Source organism: Lepidochelys olivacea, assembly GCF_965140295.1.
Source record: "Lepidochelys olivacea isolate rLepOli2 genome assembly, chromosome: 7".
NCBI lineage: Eukaryota > Metazoa > Chordata > Testudines > Cheloniidae > Lepidochelys > Lepidochelys olivacea.
Window position 1 is genome coordinate 88,850,802 of NC_140417.1, and position 25,031 is coordinate 88,875,832.

Here is a 25,031-nt window from a genome sequence, read left to right on the forward strand (position 1 = left end):
ATGGGATCAGCTAATCTAAATTTAATGTATTTTTATGGGCCCTTTACCTTGGTATCTAAGCACTGATAAAATTATGTAAAAAGCTGATTGGTAATGGGCTCCCTGATTGGCTACACCACCTGACTTCAACTCTGACCCTGGGCTCTTCCATTTTGCTCCCAACTTTGGTTCTGACCCTGGGTTTGGATTCCTGGCTATCAACTCTTGTACTAACCATGAGGCCTGACTCCTGCTCCAACTGCTAGGCATGTCTGTCTTGATTCCAGTCACTAACATCCTCCAAAGTGAGTGTTGGTTCTCAGAAGAAATGCCTACAAGGCTGTAACCTCTGGGAGCGGGCCTACATTGTTTTTGAAATAAACCCCTTAGGTGTGGCCATTAACTAACTTCATCTTCCGCTACCATGGTTTCAATGTACATATGTGTGAGGGTAGTCATTGCTGGGACAAGCGTTTATCAAAAATGTCGGCTTTTATTATGACTGTAGTCTAAACTCTACTGGCAGACAGTTCCAAAGTTGGTGTCACTTGCTGCACAACACTCGGTCCTCAGTACCTAAGGGTTTGTCTCCACTGCAATAAAAGACCCATGGACGTGGTCACAGCCGGCCTGGGTCAGTTGACTTAGGCTCACAGGGCTCAGGGTGTGGGGCTATAAAATAGCAGTGTAGATGTTTGGGCTCTAAGACCCCCTCAATGGGAATGGGTCTCCGAGGGTGGGCTCTAGTCCGAGCCCGAATATCTACACTGTTGTTTTTAGCCCTGCAGCCTGAACACCGCTAACCTGAGTCAGCTGATCCAGGCTCTGAGATTTGGTGCCACAGGTTTTTTATTGCAGGTACCCTAAGAGTCATATTCTGTGTGTCTTCAGCTACATTGTCCCTGTTGGACACAAATCGATTTAAGATATTCATGACATCAATTCATTGAAGATTTTTTGCATTTAAGACCAAGACTAAGATTTTGAATTCAGTCAGGAAATAAATTAGGAGATAGTGGAATTCATGGAAAAGTAGTGTGTTGTGCTCTCATCATCATCAATCATCATCATTAGCATCTTATTATTATTATTGTTTCTCAATATTACTCATAGGGATATTTTGTTTTGTTTTAAACAAATACTCTTAATGACATACAAGATATTTAAGCATAAAAAGAGAAAAGCTACTGTTTAACATTTATCCCCAATAAATCCTGGCCACAAATCAACTCTGTAGGTTTGGGTACTCAGGTATTTTGTTTAAACCTCTGCAGAATTCCAGCATTTTAGTTGTTCGAATGCACTTGTTTTTCTTTGACTTACCTTAACATTTTTGCTCTGCCTGAGAGCGCTGTCTTCTGGAGGTCACCGATTGTGATGTCTTCCACTCCTGTCGTGTTCTTAAGATCTCATTCGTACCCTTAAGGTTCACATCAAGTGTTCCAATAATCACTGGGATCATCTTTGTTCTAGTTTTCATAATAGTTTCACTTTCATAATTCACTATCTTCTCTTCTTTTTTCATTTTTATGTTTCTGTCTGCTGATATGGCACCTCAATTCATATGGTGGTGTTTGTCTTCTTTCTACAACAACTATCTGTCCCATTTGCCTGCAATGTGACAATTGCCAGATGCCATAGAATCTTAACCTCCTCAAGCATGCTTTCAATTTAGTGTTTGTAATACTGCATGGTTCTTTTAAATGCATACTTGCCACAGAGGCTCCAGTGTAGAAACTTGGTAGCCTCATTTTGTCTGTTCATATAGTCTCTCCAAGCTGGCTCCTACAGGCACCCAACACTTCAGTTTCTAGTATTTTATTTTATTTTATTTCATTTCATTTTATTTTATTTTATTTTATTACCATAGCACTTAGGAGCCCCAGTTATGGACTAGGACTCATTGCGCTAGGCATTGTACAAATATAGGAAAAAAAGATACAAATATAGGACAAAAAGGCAGTCCATGCTCCAGACAGCTTAGTTGCTTGGGTGATTGGCTGTGCATCCCACACAAGCAACAACTTCTGTACCAGTTATATAGAGTCTCTCGTACAATGATAAAAGTGGCTGGGTCCTTAGAGAGGAAAAGATGTGCTTTCCTAGCCATCTTAAGATAGAAGGCAATCCACACAACTGTAACCATCTGTGTACAAGAATAGTGAGAAGAAAAGGAATACTTGTGGCACCTTAGAGACTAACAAATTTATTTGAGCATAAGCTTTCGTGAGCTACAGCTCACTTCATCAGATGCATTCAGTGGAAAATACAGTGTCCAGGAAGTGGATCTCTTGTGTGGACTGGTCCAGGCTGAGGTTAACACTACCATGCTAATAAGCGATGGTCACATAAACACCTACTGAACAGAAACAGAAACCTACTGACTGCTATTCCTACCTACATGCCTCCAGCTTTCATCCAGACCACACCACACGATCCATTGTCTACAGCCAAGCTCTACGATGCAACCACATTTGCTCCAACCCCTCAGACAGAGACAAACACCTACAAGATCTCTATCAAGCGTTCTTACAACTACAATACCCACCTGCTGAAGTGAAGAAACAAATTGACAGAGCCAGAAGAGTACCCAGAAGTCACCTACTACAGGACAGGCCCAACAAAGAAAATAACAGAACGCCACTAGCCATCACCTCAGCCCCCAACTAAAACCTCTCCAACGCATCATCAAGGATCTACAACCTATCCTGAAGGATGACCCATCACTCTCACAGTTCTTGGGAGACAGGCCAGTCCTTGCTTACAGACAGCCCCCCAACCTGAAGCAAATACTCACCAGCAACCACACAACAGAACCACTAACCCAGGAACCTATCCTTGCAACAAAGCCCATTGCCAACTGTGTCCACATATCTATTCAGGGGACACCATCATAGGGCCTAATCACATCAGTCACACTATCAGAGGCTCGTTCACCTGCACATCTACCAATGTGATATATGTCATCATGTGCCAGCAATACCCCTCTGCCATGTACATTGGTCAAACTGGACAGTCTCTACATAAAAGAATAAATGGACACAAATCAGACGTCAAGAATTATAACATTCAAAAACCAGTCAGAGAACACTTCAATCTCTTTGGTCACTTGATTACAGACCTAAAAGTGGCAATTCTTCAACAAAAAGACTTCAAAAACAGACTCCAACGAGAAACTGCTGAATTGGAATTAATTTGCAAACTGGATACAATTAACTTAGGCTTGACTAGAGACTGGGAGTGGATGGGTCATTACACAAAGTAAAAGTATTTCCTCATGTTTTTTCCCCTACCCCACCCCCACTGTTCCTCAGACATTCTTGTTAACTGCTGGAAATGGCCCACCTTGATTATCACTACAAAAGGTTCTTCCATTCACCCCCCTCCCCCCCGCTCTCCTGCTGGTAATAGCTCACCTTAAGTGATCACTCTCATTAGAGTGTGTATGGTAACACCCATTGTTTCGTGTTCTCTGTGTATATAAATCTCCCCACTGTATTTTCCACTGCATGCATCCGATGAAGTGAGCTATAGCTCACGAAAGCTTAAGCTCAAATAAATTTGTTAGTCTCTAAGGTGCCACAAGTACTCCTTTTCTTTTTGCGAATACAGACTAACACGGCTGCTACTCTGAAAAGAAAAGTGAGGACTCCAGTATGGTCACTACGTTTTTCCATCTTTCATGGTGTGTGGTCTGTTGTTAGAGTATTGTCAAGTTTCTTGAAGAATATCCGCCTTTGTACCATCATCACTTCTGACTTTTCTGGACTGAGTATGAGCTAAGTTCTCTTTGTCGATCCACTGATTTTTTCTAGGCATTGAGACATCTTGTTCAGAAAATGGATTGGTGGTGAGGAAACATACAGTTAGTGTTATCTACATGTTCTTGGCATAGGAGTGGCATCTCACAGCCTCTTATAAATATTCATAGATTTTAAGGCCAGAATCATTATCATCTAGTCTGACCTCCTTCATAACATAGGCCACATCACCCACTAATTCAGTGAAACCAGATTGATTGATATAGAATCTATCTTTTAGAAAGGACATCCAATCTTGATTTGTTCTGCCAAGTCAAATGCTATTTGATTGTAGTGGAGTACTAGCACAATATAGGACTAGCACCATGTCCTTGCGATTGTTCCAATAATCTTTTTATTTTTCCAGGAATTTACATTAGATACTTTTCTTAAGAACCCAGATGCACTTAGGGCCCAAGCCAAAGACCATTGAAATTACTTGAAAGACTCCAATTTATTTTAATTGGAGAAGGATGAGGCCCTTAAATAGGAAGCTTTTTCATATGTTTCAATTTACATAATTGTGTGGAAGCTTGAAAGCTTGTTTCTCACACCAACAGAAGTTGGTCCAGTAAAAGACATTACCTCACCCCGTTTGTCTCTCTAATCTAGGTAATTGTTACAGAGTGTGAGTAGTCTAAGACTGACTCACCACTATGTGCCCTTTGGAAGAATCCCCACATGGGGTAACTTGATGAGGTAATAGTTTAAGTACTAAGTGATCAGCTAATTAATTGGATGATTCTGCTTATTAACTGGAAACAGTTGAAAGAGAGACAGTGTGAGACAGAGGGAGTGAAGAAAGCTGGAAAGAAGGGTTAGGGTACGTCTACACTGGCAAAGTTACAGCACCGGCAGTTAAAGCGCCATTCAGAGAGCGCAGAAGGAAAACTGCTGTTGTGTGTTCACACTGACAGCTGCCTGTGCAATAATGAGTCCACACTTGCAGCACTTGCAGAGCTATTCAAATTAGTGCACTCTGGGCAGCTATCCCACAGAGCACCTCTTTCTCTTTTGTCTCTAAGATTTGTGGGAAGGCGGAGGGGGTTGCAGGGCATCCTGTGTCCAATCCCAATTCCCCATGATGCATTGCTTTGCATCCCAGCAATCCCTGTGCTTCCATCCACATTTGGCGCCATCTTTCAACGGTTTGTGTACTGCGTGCCCTGCCTCTTTCGGGCTGCAGGAATGGATCCCGAACTGTGGACCAGTATGCTGCTCACTCTGACCAACACGTCACGAGTGGCAGTGGAGTTATTCCTTACATTGCAAAGGCAAAAGGAGTGCGACATTGATCTCACCACAAGTAGTAGCTACGACACAAGATTGCTTGTGGCATTCACGGAGGTGCTGACCATAGTGGAACGCAGCTTTTGGGCTCAGGAAACAAGCACTGAGTGGTGGGATCACATCTGGGATGATGAGCAGTGGCTGCAGAACTTTCACATAAGGAAAGCCACATTCATGATGAGCTCGCCCCAGTCCTGTGGCACAAGGACATGAGAATGAGAACTGCCCTGTCGCTGGAGAAGTGTGTGATGATTGCACTGTGGAAGCTGGCTACTCCAGACTGCTACCAATCTGTAGCTAACCAGTTAGGAGTGGGAAAGTTGACTGCTGGAGTTGTGTTGATGGAAGTGTGCTGGACCATTAATCACATCCTGCTCTGAGAGACCATGACTCTGGGCAATGTGCATGACATTTTGGATGGCTTTGCACTCATGGGCTTCCCTAACTGCGGAGGAGCGATAGCTGGCACACATATTCAGATTCTGGCACCAGACCACATAGTCAAAGAGTACATTATTCGCAAGGCGTATTTCTCAATGGTTCTCCAGGCACTTGTGGATCACCGTGGGTGTTTCACAGACATTAACACAGGCTGGTCTGGAAAGGTGCATGACACACACATCTTTCAGAACACTGGCTTGTTCAAGAAGCTGCAAGCAGGGACTTTCTTCCCGGACCAGAAGGTCACCATTGGGGAAGTTGAAATGCCCATTGTGATCCTGGGAGACCTCGCCTACCCCATGAAGCCATACATGGGGCAACTTGACCGCAGCAGGGAGTGATTCAACAACAAGCTGAGCAAGTGCAGAATGACTGCTGAGTGTGCATTTGGCAGTTTAAAAGCCCGCTGGTGATGCCTGTATGGGAAGCTAGACATGGCCGATGATAATATTCCTATGCTTATAGCCGCTGGCTGTACACTCCATAATATTTGTGAAGGGAAAGGTGAAAGCTTCACTCAGGGCTGGACTGCAGAGGCTCAGTGGCTGGAGGCTGAGTTTGAACAGCCAGAGACCAGGGCTATTAGAGGGGTGCAGCACAGGGCCATAAGGAACAGGGATGCCTTGAGGCAGCAATTTGAAGCTGAAAGCCACTAATATTTGTTGCTATGCTTGGGAGTGCAGTGCTTGTAATACTAGGAGGTGATTGGTGCACATGATGCAAGAAGGGGCCTTAACATAATTGTATGTTGCTTTGCAGTGCTCTTTTTGCTTTCACTTAATAGAACTAAAGATTGCTTTCAAACAAACACAATTCTTTTATTAAAACACAACACCTGGAGGAGACAGTCAAACAAACAAATTCATCAGCAGGGTGGGGGTTGGGGGATGGGGGAAGGGAAGGTCTCAAGAGGAGGAGGTGTCCCAAGACGGCTTCAGATGTGTGTGTGTCCAGAGATCATACCCAACCTTCTCCTTTGGAGTACGATGCAGCGGGTGCTGTACTTCAGCGGGTCCAAACTGAAGAGGGATGGGTGTTGAGTGCAGTGGGTAGTGGAGTCCACACTGCTGGACTGGGAGGAGGGAGGAATGGAATGCTGCAGGTAGAAAGTGGAGTCAGGAGGTGGATAACAATGTGCTGGCAATGTGGAGGGGGCAGGCGTGGCACATGGGAAAGAGTTTTGTGACAGTGGCTGCAGGGGAGGGGCGGGTGCAGAGCTGCTCAGTTTGAAGAGCTAGTATCACCTGGAGCATGTCCACTTGGCACTCCATAACATTTAAGAGCCACTCCATGGCTTCTTTCTGGTGTGCCACGTTCTCCTTTCGGTCCTTCTTCTCACTGTCCCACCACTCCTTCAATTCCTGTTTCTTGGCGGTGGAGTGCATCATAACCTCAAGGAGAAAGTCCTCCTTAGTTGTCCTTGGCCGCTTTCTAATTCTGGGCAGCCTTTCTGCCACTGATAACAAAGAGGGAGCCACAAGACCCCCAAAATGGTGAGTAGCCGCAGGAGCAGGGTAAATCACTGTTCCCGGACCCTGATGTACACTGGGCATGTGGCTCTTGGGTAGAGCCAGCACTGTAGCAGGGCCTGATAATCATTCCTGTCCTCACACTTTCCACAGGAGGTGATCATTATGGAACATATCTTGCTGCTGAGGGTGAGCAGGGAATCAAGGGAGGGTCTTCTCCAAACCTGCAGCTTCCACCCTGGCCTCTATGCGGCTCACCTGTGTGCAGCAGTGGTGCTTTCCCCCACCCCCCTTAATGGCAAAGTGGTAAGGGAAAATTACCATTAATGGGGCAAGAAACAAAGCAGCTCTGCCGAGGAACCTGAGGCAGCAGATTGCCCAGTATCTTCTTGAGAGTTTCCTGGAGATCTCAGAAGGAGATTCCCATGAAGTGAGGGAGTCTATCAACAGCCTGTTCTGCCACTCAGACTAGGCAAGCAGTGGGAGACAAGGCTGCTTTCTCCAACCCTCCTGCCCCCAACAACTCGCTTCAGCAATTCCCAAAATCAGATCCACTTACCAGGGGCCTCCTCTCCTGTTTGTGCTTCACCAAGATCCGACAGCTGTGACTGGCTAGGCTCTTCTGGGGTAGAAAAGAGCTCCTGACTGCATGCATCGCTGGCCTATGAGTCATCCTCTGCCTCTGAGTCCCCCTGCCCCTCTTCATCCACACCTCTATGCCTTTTGACTGGGTGGTTTTTTTAGAGCACTACAACTGCACAGTTTCTAAACACTAAGTGGCTTGGCAGTGCGTACACCTCTGGAGTTACAGCACAGAAAGCTGCTGCACTGCGCAGAAATTTGCCAGTGTAGGCAGGGCCTTAGAGAAGCCCAGGGTCTCACAGAGGAGTGATCTTTTCTCTTCTGTTCTGCATGTTTGCAATAGGTAAAGATTTGGGGGAAATATCTAGTTATGCTGGGGGGAAAAATATTTATAAAGCACATTATAAATAAAACACCTAGTGTTGAACTTGCAACTGGAATACATAAGGATTGTTTGCAGTGAGAATCCAGGGTGAGGGAACCCCATTCTGTGACTCCAGAAGTGGTAGAGTCCCTTAGTGCTAATATCAATTAACCCTTTTTTAACTGTGTACAGTATATCTCCTTTAGCATTCAAATCACTAACTAGATAATGCCTCGTTCTGAAGACTGACATAGTAGCCTTTTTAATTAAGCTTCAGTTCTGTCTCCTCTGACAAAATCTGAATCTTATCTGAGGTAATTAGGAACTTCATTAGCTCCCCATGAAAAGTGATGAATATTTGACTAAAGCCCAAGGAATGATAATGGAATACATGAAACAGAAATGCATACAGTCCATTTGACCCTGAGTACAACACAATATCTCATAATTAAACCATTTCTTCAAGTATGTTCAGTTATCTACATAGCTTATCTAGAAAAGACTTATTACAAATGTTACAGGGATAAGAAGAGACTGCTTGGAATAGGTTTCAGAGTAGCAGCCATGTTAGTCTATATCCACAAAAAGAACAGGAGTACATGGGGCACCTTAGAGACTAACAAATTTATTTGAGTATAAGCTTTCGTGGGCTACAGCCCACTTCATCGGATACATGCAGTGGAAAATACAGTAGGATGATTTTATATACACAGAGAACATGAAATAATGGGTGTTATCATACACACTATAACGAGAGTGATCAGTTAAGGTGAGCTATTACCAGCAGGAGAGAGGAAAAAAAAGACTTTTGTAGTGATAATCAAGATGGGCCATTTCCAGCAGTTGACAAGAACATGGGAGGAACAGTGGGGGGCATAAACACGGGGAAATAGGTTTACTTTGTGTAATGACCATCCACTCCCAGTCTTTATTCAAGCCTAATTTAATGGTGTCTAGTTTGCAAATTAATTCCAATTTAGCAGTCTCTCATTGGAGTCTGTTTTTAGGTTTTTTTGTTGTAATATTGCAACTCTTAGGTGTGTAATCGAGTGACCAGAGAGATTGAAGTGTTCTCCGACTGGTTTTTGAATGTTATAATTCTTGACGTCTGATTTGTGTCCATTATTCTTTTACGTAGAGACTGTCTGGTTTGGCCAATGTACATGGCAGAGGGCTGTAGCCCACGAAAGCTTATGCTCAAATAAATTTGTTAATCTCTAAGGTGCCACAAGTACTCCTGTTCTTTTTACTTGGAATAGGACAGTATGGTGCACACAGGAATTGAAAAAAGCAAAACAGCGTATGTTTTCCTGTTCATCTTAAGTCTAAAATTCACAGGTGATAAATGAGCCTGCAGCTGCAGTGTACTGTTATTGGAGCACTATTTCTTGTGGAGATTTTATCTGTAACAAGTATACTTTTCCTTCAGAGCCCAATCATGAAATGTATTCTAACAGGTTACCTGTACTAACATTTTATCACAATAAAAACACAAATTTCTTAATAGGAAGCATTCATGTTGAACATGAGCAGAACATGCAAATCCAGTTTCCTTCTGTTTAGATTTTATTAGAGTGTTCTTAAACCTTTATTTTAAACTTTTTATTACATTGAGATGATTGCTAATTCATTAAAAGGGGCATTTGGGGATATGTGTACTATTTAAAAGCAGGGAGTGGTTTTCTCTTTTGTGCCTATTAATAGACATCTGACCTTTTTAAAATATTGGAAGGGGGCAAATTGCCATCCCGGGATATTCACTGCTATTTCCACTTTTCTGATGTATCAAATATTGAAATAAAAATTTTAGGTTAAAAGTTAAATGGTCTTTAATAAGATTAATGTAATTACTAATTGAGTTCCCTGGTATAGTGGCCCCATGCAGAGAACAGTGCATGAGATTAGAGAAGTGGAAGTAAGATATAGAGTATTAATGCATGTTCCCCCTAGTTGTTTAGTAAAATTCTGGAAATAAGTTATTGCTGAGTCAATCTGATTTGATGTTCTTTCCGTCTCTGAAAGACGCTACTAGAGACATTCATGCACCTTAGCATTTTGGGGGTTTTTTTGTAGCCATGAGTGACATGATTTAACACCTTTCTCAGATTCCCCCTATCATAATGATTGAGACTGGATATTATCTTAGAGGCCAGTCACTTGACCTTAGGAAAGAGCTCCTAATACTTCCCACTTATTCTTATTCCACTGAACCATATTAGTATTCACTTAAAAGTGTGTGCTTGCTCTACCCGGCTGACCAAAGATAGAGCACTGGCATAACAGACTTTAGTGTTCACCGCCAAAGATGTTGGGGAGCTTCCTACCCTGACCTGCTCCTTTATGATAATAAAGAGGAGAAGTCTTGAAGAGTGAAATGTCAGAAGAAGAGTTGCTGGAGCAAATTTATAATATAAAAACCCAGATTATGTAAATCCAAGAGGTCTGTTGGAGTTTAACTATGAACTGGCTGAGCAACTAATAAAAATGTACAATATCTCTTTAAAAACAATAAACAGGGGATTATGGGTAGCAAATGTTATACCCGTATTTTCAATAGGCTCTAAGAATGATACAGTTAATTATATAATATGAGCCTTACATCTGTACCTAGCAAACTGTTTGAAATGATCAATAAAAACAGAATAACAAAACACTTGGAGGATCACAATATGATAGGGTCTAACCAGCATAGCTTCTGAAAAGGAAAACTAATCTCTCGTAATTATCAAATGTGCCAAAATAATAGTGGATAAAGAAGACCTGGTAGACATTTATTTAGATTCCAAAAGGCCTCTGACAAGTTCCTGCACAAGAGATACTCAAGAAGCTAACTAGTCATAAGGTGAGAGGCAAAATATTGTCATGGATCAAAAACAGGCTTGGAGATAGAAAACAAAGAATAGGAGTAATGGTCAATTTTCATAATAGAAAATGGTTAACAGTGGGGTTCCTGAAAGTTGTTTAATATATTTATTAATTATCAGGAAAGTGGAAGGGGGTGGGAGGGTTGTTGTGAGGTAGCAAAATTTGCAGATAACACAAAATTATTTAAGTTAGGACAGGAGAGGACTGAGGGATTCAGAGAGATTTAGACAACCTCGGTGAATGGGCAACATGACGGTGAAGGCAATGCATGATGGAAGGGAAAAACAAAACAAAACTACTAGTTAATCTTACAGGGTTCTAAATTAGCTCTTCCAACTCAGGAAAGGGACCTGGATGTCATTACAGATAGCTTAATGAAGACTTCTGCTCACTGTGGTCAAAAAAGCTAACAAGATGTTAAGTTGCATAAGGACTGGGATGATTAATATTTATTACCACCTTTATATAAATCAATGTGGTGGCCTCATCTGGAATGCTATGTGCAATACTGTTCACCTCATCTTAAAATTGATATTGCTATATTAGGAGGAGTTCAAAGAAGGGTGATGAGAATGATCAAAGACATGGAATAACTTGCATATGGAGAGAGAGGCTGGGATTGTTTACCTTAGAAATAAATGAATAAAAGGGGACATGATAAACATCTATACAAGTATGTATGGAACAGGGAAGGTAGATGCGGAATGTCTGTCTCTTCTCCCTGTTTCATAAGAGAAGAACCAGGGGACATTCAATGAAGTTAAAAGGTGGGAAATTCAAAACTGATAAAAGGAAATACTTGTTCACACAATATGTAATTAAATTGTGGAATACACTGGCACATTCTCACTGAGACCAAGAATTTACCAAGATTCAGGAAGGGATTAGATCTTTATATGGTTAGCAAGGGTATCCAGAGTCGTCGTCATTAAATATGACAAAAAATTGTGGAAGGGATATTAAACATGATGCTTCAGAGTTTAAGACAGTTTCTATTGATTAAATATCAATCTGAGACCAAATGTGGGGGACAGATTACTACACATCTGCCTTCTGTGGTGCTCTTACCTACGTCTAAAACACTGGGTGCTAGCCACTGTCAGAGGCAGGATACCGGACTAGATTTATCTTAGGTCGGAGCCTTTATGGCAGTTCATACAGACTGTGGGAAAGCTAGGAGAAAAATTCAGAGTTCCTTGGGGAAACTCCAGCTGTATCACCCAAGGTGAAATAGAAATGAGCCTTCCTACAAAATGAGGATCATCACTACTAGATAAAGACCAATAATAACTGCTAATTTTCTGATTATTATGAATGTTAGTCCACAGTGAGAATCTGTTTTTGTTCCTCGACACCACAAAGCAGTTCAAGAAGTTAGTCAGACTCCTGACCATGGAGATCTGGGACAAATCCTACTCTGCTTTATTTGTCTTTGCTATTTACGTCAATTTTTATTTTGTATTGTTTTGGAACAGCACGAGTTCTTTCATGGCCTAAAGACAGTAGGTTGATTTATTCTCCTTTACACACCACCTACACTGGTGATAATCTTTTATTACTAGGGAATACAGTACCCGTACTGGTGAGCACTGAAAAAGAATTGACTCTGTGCACACTCATTCAGTACACTTATGCACTGAATGGAAAAGTAGAGTTTTCTGTAAAATGTTCAAGGGACATGAATCTTTGTAAGAGACATTCCCTAGTTTAATACAAATACTGTAATCTAAATGCTTTTCTGTCAGGGCTATCAGAAATCTGCTGTGATGAATATAAGGCATGAAATTCTCTCTTGTGGTTTATGACAGCAGTACAAACCCCTTGAATGAATGACAGTCTTGCATTCAGTCTGGGACTATCTATTGTATAATCCTGTACATCATCAGGTCACTACTTTAGTCATAAATTATACATGTATGAAACCATAAAGCATTCGAAATAGGCTCATTGTTTTACACGTATTTACCCATCCAAAGCCTTCATGCAGTTATGATATATCCTAAAAGCTTATATAATTTAATGTTTCCTTTTATTACTAGTTCTGGACTTCTTGCCTTAGGAAAGCCCTTGGACAGAGAAAGCACTGATCGCTACATTTTGATTGTTACAGCCTCGGATGGCAGACCAGATGGGGTGAGTTTCTATTGAGAGTTTAAGAAAGTGTTTAGTTATCATCCCAGGAGTGTTGGGAGCTGGGAGTAATACAACCATAGAATCTTTTATCTGGGTCTTGAATGAATAGATCTATGACTTGCAGCAATTTCCCTGTATGCAAGAAAGGTTTGTGCAGGTATCTCCCATGCACCACTTTGAAAACTTTTAGACACTAAAACAAAAATGATTGTGCCAGCTCACTTTTGACCTTTCTTTGTTCTGCAATATCAAGAATAAATACAATAAATGCAACTGTTTGAGACATCCAGCTGTGTGGGATCTTGTGACTATTCAATTTCCCTGATACTTAGAGTCCAGTTTCCCTGCCTGCCTCCTTCTGCACACCATTTTGAAAGAGGTCCCTTTTATTGTGTGCACCCATATTCTGTGTCATTTTCTCTGTCCTATTAAATGTATTACTCAATCTTAGTTCAGAATTTGCATATGGCAAATGCTGTCCTGGTTCAATTTTTGTAAGTATTTATGGAAATCAATTTGCACAAGTATTTGCCAATCTTTTTATGAACTGTAACAGGCATTTTTCTTTTACTTGGAAGTGTAGCAGGAAATTTGCAACTTATCCATTAGGAGTTTTGGCTTCTTTTTCTGTGTGTTCTGCCAGAGGCAGTTTGACACTTGACATTGTGTCGAGAAGTTAGATTAATCTATCTCTCATTACTTTCTAATGATTTTTTTAAATTACCTATTGTTATTCCTCTTCCCTTAAGCTCTGTCCACTTGTGTATTCTTAGCTTCTGCGGTCTTCAGAGTGGGGATCATCCATCTTTAGTGTTTGGAAAGCACCTTGCACATAGTTCAGTCTATAATAAATAAATAATTTTGTTGAATTACAGGCTGTTCATTTTGGGTTTCTGAACCACTTTTTTCAGAACCTTAACTGAAGAACTAGAAGAAAATCATTTTACCTCTCATAAAATGAATTTGAAGCAGTTCATCTACTATATTTTGGTACATTTAATGAAATTGTAATATGGTTCTTAAATAATAATATTACCCACACAAAAGCTTCATTAACTCAGAGTACATCTACACTGCTCACTTCACTGTTACCCCGTCTCTCTCCCAGCATGGGTTTCAATAGGAGTGTAGACAGTGAGGCACTGCGTAAGTGAGTAAAGATATGCCTGAATCCTTAGAGTATGTACCTACATGGCTCTCTACTTGGCCAAGCAATGTTTTCCCATCTACACTGCTAAAAATAGCAGTGTAGTGTTCTTCTGCCAATGCCAGAGCCTTTCACTGCCATGTGCAGCTGCACACCATTGTGTACATATACCTAGCTTTGCACTGTGGTGTATAGCAATACGTACCCCACATGCTGCTGCAAATGGTGTGAAGTGTAGACGTAAATTCAGAGTGAAGGTCCATCAAGTACAGTTCCTGACAATAAGACAAATATTAAAAAAGGAGGAAATCATATGATAAAGTAACACTCACACCTAACACAAGTCTCTGAGCATTAGCCCACTCTAATTGTGAACCCACACCAACAGACAGTAACACCACATTCTCTTTTAGTTGAACAATCTGGTTACCTTCAATGTGTATATCAAAGAGCTGAACATCACATTTTATATTTATACAGATATCTGTATCTAAAATGTGCTTATCCTTATAAGTAGAAAACTGGATGAGGTCGTAGTGGGTGTGGAGATATTAGTTGGCACTGAAGGGGCACCCATCAAAGAAAGGTCAGAAGACAAAGGTCATTCTTAAAGTCTGCAGCAAACTCAAGATGAAACTTTCCCATGCTACAGTCTTAAGAGATGCACAAGAGTGGAATAATTCTTTTGCAGATCTTTCATGATAGAAAGAGAAAAATGGAAGAGAAATGGTTAAAAGTATCTTGGCTGAGAGGTTTTTATTTCTGCACCTGCTAGAAATGCAGCACAGAATGGCTCATCCTTGCGGGAAGAGAGGCAAAATATGACTTAGTCATTTTTGCACCCTCCCCATTCTGTACACCTCTAGGAACCAGTGAAATTCCCAGCGTGAAGTAGAGCAACCAAGGGCTGCTCTACATTATGGCACCCCACCCTCAAGACTGACTATGGGCTGGTTCTCAGCAGTAAAAAAAATCCCTGTAATGCTGAGTGCTATTAGGATCCTCCTGCTTTCAGCTGCTGGCACATCTCCTATGTTGGAGCTTACAGCCCTTTCATATAGTCGAATCCCGTGGCTGTCCTACACAGTTTTCTGCTTTGGGTGAATTCTCCCCAGTGTAGTTAGTTTTTACAGCACCATAGCAATATACAGAAGCCATAACAAGACCCAGCATCTCAGCGCTTCTCTTAATAGTCTACATAAAATAGTCTTAAAGTAAGTATTGTCTTAATACTTTAATTTTCTTGACACTTTGAACCCTCCTCCATCCTTTAATCTCTATGAGCTCAGTTGCTTTTCCAGTGGTCATTTTCATCTCTTACTTTCTATAGAAAAAACTAAATCTGGAGAGTTACAGAACTCCTATTATAGTTTTGGTTATAAAAGACTATAGTGTGCTGCTGGAATAATATCCAGGCTTCATAATGATAGTTGAAAATATTTTCCTCCTTTTTTTCACCTTAAAACCCATCCCTCCTTGCCTTTTGCCCACCCAGACATCTCTTAATTCAACTTTTAAAGTAAAATCTCATGTTATAGCAGCCCAGCCACTTCTGAAGTGCTGCTGAGTATAGCAGCTGGGCTGGAGTTGAATGAAATGTGACTTTTTTTCCCCTTTGAAGTTAAATTGCCTAAAGTGCTGCAAAGGAACCATTTTATATATCCCCCAGCCCTGCCTCCAAGCTCTACAGGCATCTGGGCTGATGTATAGCTTCTCTTTCACATGAAAAGTAACTGACTTTCCTTTATGTGTGAAACTTCATCGATGCCCAGTTATCTATGCAGCTTGATGGCCAGGTGGGCAGTTTCCTTCAAAGAACAGGTGCCATTATGTCATATGTGAAGAAACTTCACTGTCATGAAATGATCTAGTGATAAAACTGGTGATGACATTCCTGTATGGTGTGGGGTTCTATACAAAGGGAAAACATCACCCAAAGTCCCAGCTGGGCCGTCAAATATTTGGTGTTCATAGACCTGTTCTAATGTCAACCAAAAATATTCAGCGGTCCTTTGCTGTTGGGTCAGATATTTTAAATGCAAGGTGGAGTGGGGAGTCCACAAGTGAAAACTCATTGACTCACATGGTGGTGTCCTTTTTCTAATATTGACTGTTAGAGGTAGGAAACCAGTAGTTCCTTTTTATGAATGAGGATTACTGCAGTTTTTCTTCTAACTGTTCCACCTTAGACTCTGTTACAGTGGTATATTCTTTTTTGGAAAAACACTGGTGTGGTGTTACTTATGAAGAGGAACAATATAGTGGGAGGAAGGCTTGTTGCAAGTCCCTAAACATTGTTTAAAGAATAAAACTACTGATTACATATTTTAACAACATTAGCAGGCATAATAATCTGATTTGTTTCCATCCAGCAATATGCTACTTGAAATTAATGAATTAAGTAGATTCAAATATACACAGAAAAGCTTAGCTTTTACATTTAATGCAAAATGTGCTTTAAGATTTAACATACAGAGGAAGGAAAATTACTTTTGTTTTCCATAAAAAAAATTCTTCTCCTTAATTTGTAACATGGATATTTGGCTTTGGGACATTTTGCACTCCCATTGTTCAGAGTAAAGTATTAGGAACAATGGTTGAATAATCACTTTAAAATTTAAGTCATATTATTCCATTCAGGGTTTCCAAGAAAAGAACACAGACATTTGGGAAATACGTGAGAACTCCTATTCAGAGTAGAACAAACAAACACTTTTATATTTTCTTTCATTTATACATATTTTGGCAGTTTCAAAGTTGATTGAATTCAATGTGGCTTCAACAACTGAATGCACTGGACAGTGTTCTGTACCATGCCCTAATTACTTCAGTTTGACTGACATTTTCAGCTTAACTGTCTTGTGAATGAGAACTTCAACTGCTGTTAGTCAGTTTTTAAGAACTTTGACTTCTTCTAGTCCAGTTTCTATATACTGTATAAAATAGTTGCCTTCATAAAATTACACTTTGTATACAGGTGCTCTCCGTTTACTGGGAGTTGTTTGAAAAGATAGCCTAAGTAATATTGCTTGTTGAGTTTACAGATATATAAAGTGGACTGTAAAACAGTTCAATTTAAGAGTTTTTCAAGTTCTATAGAGTTGCCTGCATTTCAGAAATACAATTTAATCAATGAGTAATGGGAGTAAACATTGATAGAAAACTCTTATATTGTTGTTTTTAACGTATTCACCCAGTGTAATATGTCATAAGCTGTAGAATCATTTTAAACACTACTACTAGAATACCGTAGTATTCATGGAAATTGATCAGCAGTGCATAGGTTTTCAACTGACTTCTGATAACTTCAAAAAGCAATACTGCTTTCCATTTTGCTGCACAGCATGTGTGACATCATTTTATCACTTGGGTCCTTCTTATACTTTAAAATGCTCTTGACTGTTTGAAATACTCAGGCATGCTTCCCAAGCTATATTCATTCTGGTTTACAGTACTAGAGTTTAGTTGGTGCATGGTTTTTATGCTGGCCTTGAAATAACATAACCCATCACCTGTCCCTGAAATGCCACAATACCAAGAGTTGAAAATGTGTACAGGACTTATAGCCAGTTATTGCTTCCCCAGTTATGAGGCTTAGACAGAACAATGACAGAACAATAACAAGTGAAAGGAAAAATCTGTCAAGTTCAAGTTACATTGACAAACTTTGATATTTTCAGGTAAGATTGCCATTAGTTGCCAGTAGGATTTAGAGAGTGACCACCTTCAAGCAGGGTGGCTTTTGTCCAGCTGACTGAATTAAGGGAGCGGTGCCTTACTGGGGTGGAGCGGGAGGGGAGGAAGAGGGAGAGAGCAGAAACTATTGCAAAAGGAGAGGAGTCAGTGTGGTTGCTGACTCATCCCCTGGAGAACCAGAACTGCAAAAGGCAACCTTGGGCAGTGAAGCCCCCATTTTACATGGACTAAGCTGAGGCAGCACCCAACCTCCCTCCCCTTTAGGTTGTGAAAGGCCAAGTTTGGTCAAGACGTGCTTTGGGCATTGCACTAGCTGCCCCTTTTCAGGGGGGGCTGGGAAAGAATTTTTCCATCACCACCAGACTGGCTAGGTAGCATGGGTTGGTTTTTTTCAACCTTCCCAACAGGAGGTTCGGGGAGGGCTTTGTTGATGTGTGGCATAGGCGCCGACCTCCTCTCTACCCCTCCGAGCCAGGCCCTGCCCTCATTCCACCTCTTCCCCCAAACCCCCACCCCACCTATTCCCGCCCTCTCTCTGCCCCCAGCTCTGCCCCCACTCCATCCCTTCCGCTAAGGCTGCACCAAGACCCCGCCTCTTTCTGTCCCCTCTGGGAGGCACTGGGAGGGAGGGGGATAAGTTGATCAGCGGGCTGCCAGCGGGAGGGAGACTCTGAAGAGTGGTTGGGGGAGAGTGTGGCTGTCGGTGGGTGGTAAGCACCCACTATTTTTTTCCCATGTGTGCTCCAGGGCTGAAGGGATGGTAAGGTTCCAGCAATAGATTGTCTGGGGGACCTGGATAGAAAAGTGGTGTGGAGTGGTGGGTGAGATCCTGTGGCCTGCGTTGTGCAGGAGGTCAGACTAGATGATCATAATGGTCCCTTCTGACCTAAATATCTATGAATCTATGAAAAAGAGGAGGAGCTGGTGGAAGCCTCAGGTAATTATTGAATGAACATGGGGTTACCTCCATTGTACACTTTTATATACTGGGTAGTCCCAGACATTTAATAATAAAGTTGCAGCCTGATTAAAACCATATCAAGTGTCTCCTGTCCTTCTTTCGGTATAGCTGGACAAGCAAAGTACGCTGAATTTTTGTAAGAAGAAAGCAATTCTATTCTGTGCTATTTAAGAACTTAAAACAACAATGTGTGTATTTCATTTGTGTGTGAGACTAGACTATGTAGTGTACTGCAGGATCATTTACTGCTCTTTGTATTTAAGAAACATAGAAAGGTGAAGGTGTTTGTTGTGGTTTTGGAAGTAACTTACAGAAGACATAAAGCAATAATTAATACAAAATTTAGGAGTGGAAAGTGGAAATTAGGTGCTGTACTCTTGACTACAGAGCACAAGAAAATGGTGGTGGTAGAAGGTCCTGTCTATTTTTCACAGCAGTGTCCTTCCAGAACGTCCAGTGTCTTAAAATCAATATCTGTTCATCTTACAATACCGTTGAAGGGCTGTCACAAACTGTTAATGAAAACTGTAAAATACTGTGATGTGAAATGGAATCTTTTGCAGTACATTCCATTCTTGCATTTAGTTCTAGCCAAACATGAGGCAGAGGCAGAACTGGATAATAAAGTAATCTCTCTGTCCACAAGGCCATGAGATGCGCAGGTGAGCATAATGTATCTTTGCGGTATACTTCTCTTTCTTGATGCATCTTATCCTTGGCCGAAACAAATCAACACCACTTTTAGTGCAGAAAAAAAATTCAGCCCCTGGACTATATATGATAAATTACATTATCCAAATTATGCTTCAGTGTTTGACTTCGTAGAAAAGTCTATTATTAATTTCAACTATTTATCTACTAACATATTTAAATTAATATTATCCATATATGGCAATAATCAGGTGCTAGTAGATTTGTGTAATTTAGACTTGTGTTTGACTTCCTAGAAAAGTCTATTAATTTCAACTATTTATCTACTAACATATTTAAATTAATATTATCCATATATGGCAATAATTAGGTGCTAGTAGATTTGTGTAATTTAGACTTGTGTTTGACTTCCTAGAAAAGTCTATTAATTTCAACTATTTATCTACTAACATATTTAAACTAATATTATACATATATGGCAATAACTAGGTGCTAGTAGATTTGTGTAATTTAGACACTTAAGGATTTTCTTCCTTCTTTAATATGCTTGGGAGGAAGTCAGTGTTTAACAAAATTACAATAACAATATAATTTCTATTAATTCTATAAGCATTATCTGCATCACTCGATAATATATGAGATCCCTAGAGTTACTTTAATGTACTTGTTTATCTTTCAGTGGATATAAAATTGAGACATTTTACACATAGTATAGCTTATATCTGTTCAGAAATATGTAACCAGCTTTTTTAAAATCAGTTAAATATGATCAAAATATTTTGGGTTTCTGTGGAATTGTGTTTGGCTTTTAGGACCTCAATAATGTTATCCTTTATAAATTAATGACATTCCTATGATTGTATTTCCCCAATATTTCATTATTCAGTAATGTTCTTCTAAGGGTCATCAAAAGAGTTAATGTTGTAAATTAATTTGATAACCATATATTCGAGCATACTGTCATCATTACTCTACATTGTTATACTTCATCTGTATATTTTTTTCTTATAAAAATTACTTACATGTCTTCTGTCTGGCCTATTCAAAAGGAGCAAGAGACAATATTTTGAGGAAAGTTTTAGAAAAAATGTGATATCTGAGAAATAGAATATGACCATTTTTATGCACAAGAGTACAGAATTAAAAGTTAGTTAACATTGACTTTTCCTGACTTTTGAATACAGCTTGAAGTTTGCATTTACCTAGTTTTTTGTTTTTGATCAATCAGTACAGTGGAAATGTGTTTGGTTAAACGTATTAAAGGTAAATTTATAGGCAAACAAATAATTCTGTACTTTCTCAATACAAAGAACTCAAAAAGTTTTATTTTTACCAATATGACCCCAATTAAGGAAAGCAAATGTGGCCTATAATTTTTCTATTGTGCAGCATATGGGAAAGTCCTTGACATTTCCTATTGTGATTGTATAGGAAAAGCACCTGTGAACGTCAGTTTGCATCTGTAGAATCCTTTAAAAATCAGGATTTTTTACTGAAACCAAGAACGTTTACCCATGCTTGTGAAACTCATTGTCTCCTGGGACTGACAAGGATAATCCAGTATTTACAAAAAGAACAAGGAGTCCTTGTGGCATCTTAGAGACTAACAAATTTATTTGGGCATAAGCTTTCTTGGGCTAAAACCCACTTCATCAGATGCATGGAGTAGAAAATACAGTCGGAAGATATATATATACAGAGAACATGAAAAGATGGGGGTTGCCTTACCAACTCTAACAAGACAAATCAATTAAAGTGGGCTATTATCAGCAGAAGGAAAAATCACTTTTATAGTGGTAATTAAAATTTAAAATGTACTGCATGATAGCATAACACATAATAAAAATTTCAGAGGGTTTATGTTCTTCATGGAAGTTTTGATTTTGATTGTCAAAGAAAAATACAATGGTTTATGTAAGTCATTTTTTTAAAAAATTGACTGACTGAAATTGAACGTACACTGTTATATTCATTTTTTTAAATGTATTTGGAAAGACATCTGTTGGGCTAATGTTAAGGTGGGAAAATGTTCTGCATCCAGTAACATTTTTGTAACTCAAAAATACCTTTATTTCACTAAAATAGTGTTTGCAAACTGTTAACAAAAACTGCCATGTATTTTATATCTCTCATGAGTCCCAGATGGGCCTGGAAAAGATAAGCTGGTTTCATGTTTTGCTGCCACAAGTTTCTCTGTGGTTTAATAGTTTAGGGCTAGAACCACCTCTTTGGTATATGCTCCTATAATGTTTCTCTTTAGTCAAGCATGCCTTCCAGGTTAGATCTTGCTGACTATCAGTAACCCTCTGTATATTTATAACCGGTGCACATTCACTGGTTCTAAACAAACAGAAGGTGTTTTCATCTAGCTCATAGTAAATTGGTGATAGAAGGGGGCTCTCCACTGTTCCTGCTCCTGAATATAGGTGTAAACTGCATCTTTAAAAGCGTTTAGGGTAAGGACACATGGTGTGAGAATACATGAAGCCTGCAGCAGCACTGATGGGGACACCAACAAGATAGTAAAATGTTAGTGAGAAAGGATACACTCCCCACTCTTCTCCCCAGGTTTATACCTATGCTCTGCTAGTCACCCTTCACTGTGAGTTATACCATTTTGGCATAAACACATGCATCAGGAACCAAGATCCATGTACCACAGCCCTTTTCCCTGTTAACACACCAGTTTCTGAGCCTACAATACCTATAAAGATATTAGATTCTCATTAGCAATGAATTGTATTATTGTGTAAATGTGAGTCTTCAAGGACTTACCCTCCTGGAGTAACTAACTTATACTAATGTAACAATTTCCATTCCATTTTACCCCATTAATAAATATTCTATGTTGGTGCTTATCACTTTGCTCACCTTAATATATGAGCACCTGAATTTGTCCCAACTGATTAAAATAGCTATTATTTTGTATATTTAAGCCACAACATAAATATAGTTTTCTTAAGTTTAATATAGAAAATTCCTGCCATGTAGAGCATAAACATTTTTTACAGATTCTTTTTCAATCAAAAAAGGCCCTGGACTTTTTGTTCATATCTTATTACTCACCAACTCATTTGTATTTTAGGATGATAGTCTTTGTCTTAGAGTTTGTCTAAATTAATAAACTTGTTTGACATTGTCAAGGTTCCTCCCCCACTCTGAACTCTAGGGTACAGATGTGGGGACCTGCATGAAAACCTCCTAAGCTTACTTTTACCAGCTTAGGTTAAAACTTCCCCAAGGTACAAATTAATTTTATCCTTTGTCCTTGGTATAACCACTGCCACCACCAAACTCTAACTGGGTTTACTGGGAAACGTAGTTTGGACACGTCTTTCCCCTGAAAATCCTCCCAACCCTTACACCCCCTTTCCAGGGAAATGTTGGATAAAAATCCTCACCAATTTGCATAGGTGACCACAGACCCAAACCCTTGGATCTGAGAACAATGAAAAAGCATTCAGTTTTCTTACAAGAAGACTTTTAATAGAAATAGAAGTAAATAGGAGTAAAGGAATCACCCCTGTAAAATCAGGATGGTAGATACCTTACAGGGTAATTAGATTCAAAACATAGAGAATCCCTCTAGGCAAAACCTTAAGTTACAAAAAAGACACACAGACAGAAATAGTCATTCTATTCAGCACAATTCTTTTCTCAGCCATTTAAAGAAATCATAATCTAACTCATACCTAGCTAGATTACTTACTAAAAGTTCTAAGACTCCATTCCTGTTCTATCCCCGGCAAAGCAGCATACCAACAGACAGAGACCCTTTGTTTCTCTCCCTCCTCCCAGCTTTTGAAAGTATCTTGTCTCCTCATTGGTCATTTCGTCAGGAGCCAGTGAGGTTACCTTTAGCTTCTTAACCCTTTACAGGTGAGAGGATTTTTCCTCTGGCCAGGAGGGATTTTAAAGGGGTTTACCCTTCCCTTTACATTTATGACAGACATCAAAGCTAAGAATATTCACTTTCCCATGGCAAACAATACGCTCATCAGTTCCCAGTTTCTAATTAAATGGCAGGGTACAAATAAAGTAAGTGACATTTTCTTTGTATTTATCTTCTATTCTTTAACATTTATGAGAGCATTGCACACTTAGAGCAAAAGATATTTGAGGAGTCTATTTAAATATTGTGTTTATTGCTTAGAGGTGAATTATGGATATAAGAACTATTTCAGTTGGCTTAATAAAGCTATAAATTGCAGATGTTCATCTTTTATTAGACTTATATTTATTATATGTGTGAAGAACCCATTGATTGCTTCAGCAACAAGATGGAAGTGCCCAATCCTTTTGAGAAGTCACACTATTGCTGGCTTTTCATGTTACACATTCCAATGATAACTTTAACTCTGACCTACAAAACATTTAAAAAAAATCAGTGTTGGTATTTACATAGACATTATGAAAAGTTGAAAAACTTGCATGCAGATATCATAGCATGGGATCTGCATTACTCACATTACTCACATCATAGCATGGGATCTGCATTACTCACATCCTCCTAACATAGTCACCTAACACCGCTGTAGAAAATGCATCAGGACATACATTGAAATAATAGTAAATTGTATTTTCTTCCCCTGTCTCTCTAATCCTGATTCAGTAAAGTGCTTAAATAGGTGTGTAAATCCATAGGAAACCCACTTAAGCATATGCTTATGTCCCTTTGACTTCAACGGTAATTAAGCACACACTTTATGTTAAGCACAGGCTTAAATGCCTTTTTTAATTGGAGTCTCTGCTTCCATAGAGACTCCTGCTTTAGTGGTGAACAGTGCTATTTTTTTGCATTTTGTTTTTTTAAATACCCCATGCACAAGATAGTGGCTTGTACTCTTTCCCTATCAAATGATGAAATGTAACTTTTTTGGATTATGAACAGAGAGGAATGCACAAAACATTGCAGGTTCTGATGATATTTCTGAGTCTTGAATTGATGTGCTTCAGACTTTGCATGAAAATTCTCATTCATTCTGAGTATTAACTCTAAATGTTGGGAAGCACATAGATTAGACTTGATTTTGATCAGTTATTAGGAGGTTCAAATGAGGCCTTCAAATGAAACTCTAATTGCAATCTTACTGAAGGGTGAGTAAGCAAGTGAGTAAGCAAGTGAGAACATGACTCTGTTCCTGATTCATGAGGCTCTGAGACGTATGATTCAGCAATTTTTTTCACTAACAAGACAAGAAAGACTGCCATAAAAGAGTAAACAGGCATCTACTCCTAATTGGCTACACTGAACCCATGTGTTTCTTTCAGTATTGATTTTGTTCCTTTTGTTTTATAAGACAAGAATAACTCTCACAGTTCTCATATTCACCAGATTTTTCTCTGATGAAGGTGGCAGAATAGAAGAGTGTTTAAAGAATCTCCATCACTGTGCCTGTGTAGTAGAGGCTTCTTTGTTAGAAGAATGTCCTCATTATGCAAAAAGTGAATCATGGCTTACCTGACTTTCAGAGCAATCACAGCACTGGAAATCAGTGATGTGAAATATGGTGGAGCTGAATGACCATACATGAAACTGAGCTGCATGCAACTGGCAGTAAAAAGGAAGGTTTCCCTCACAGTGTACGCATTTACCCTTTTCCCACCCACCAAAAAAGTGTACCCTAAAATGTGGGCCTTCCCTCATATTAAC

General features: G+C 39.8%; 1 protein-coding gene across 1 annotated transcript in view; it reads left to right on the plus strand.

The window, feature by feature from the left end:
* Positions 1 to 25,031, plus strand: part of PCDH15 (protocadherin related 15) — a 772,236-nt gene that overhangs the window by 497,493 nt on the left and 249,712 nt on the right. The window contains exon 17 of the mRNA XM_084633606.1: positions 12,830 to 12,923. Within this exon, the coding sequence (XP_084489732.1) occupies positions 12,830 to 12,923 (94 nt within the window). The remainder of the gene's footprint in view (positions 1 to 12,829; positions 12,924 to 25,031) is intronic.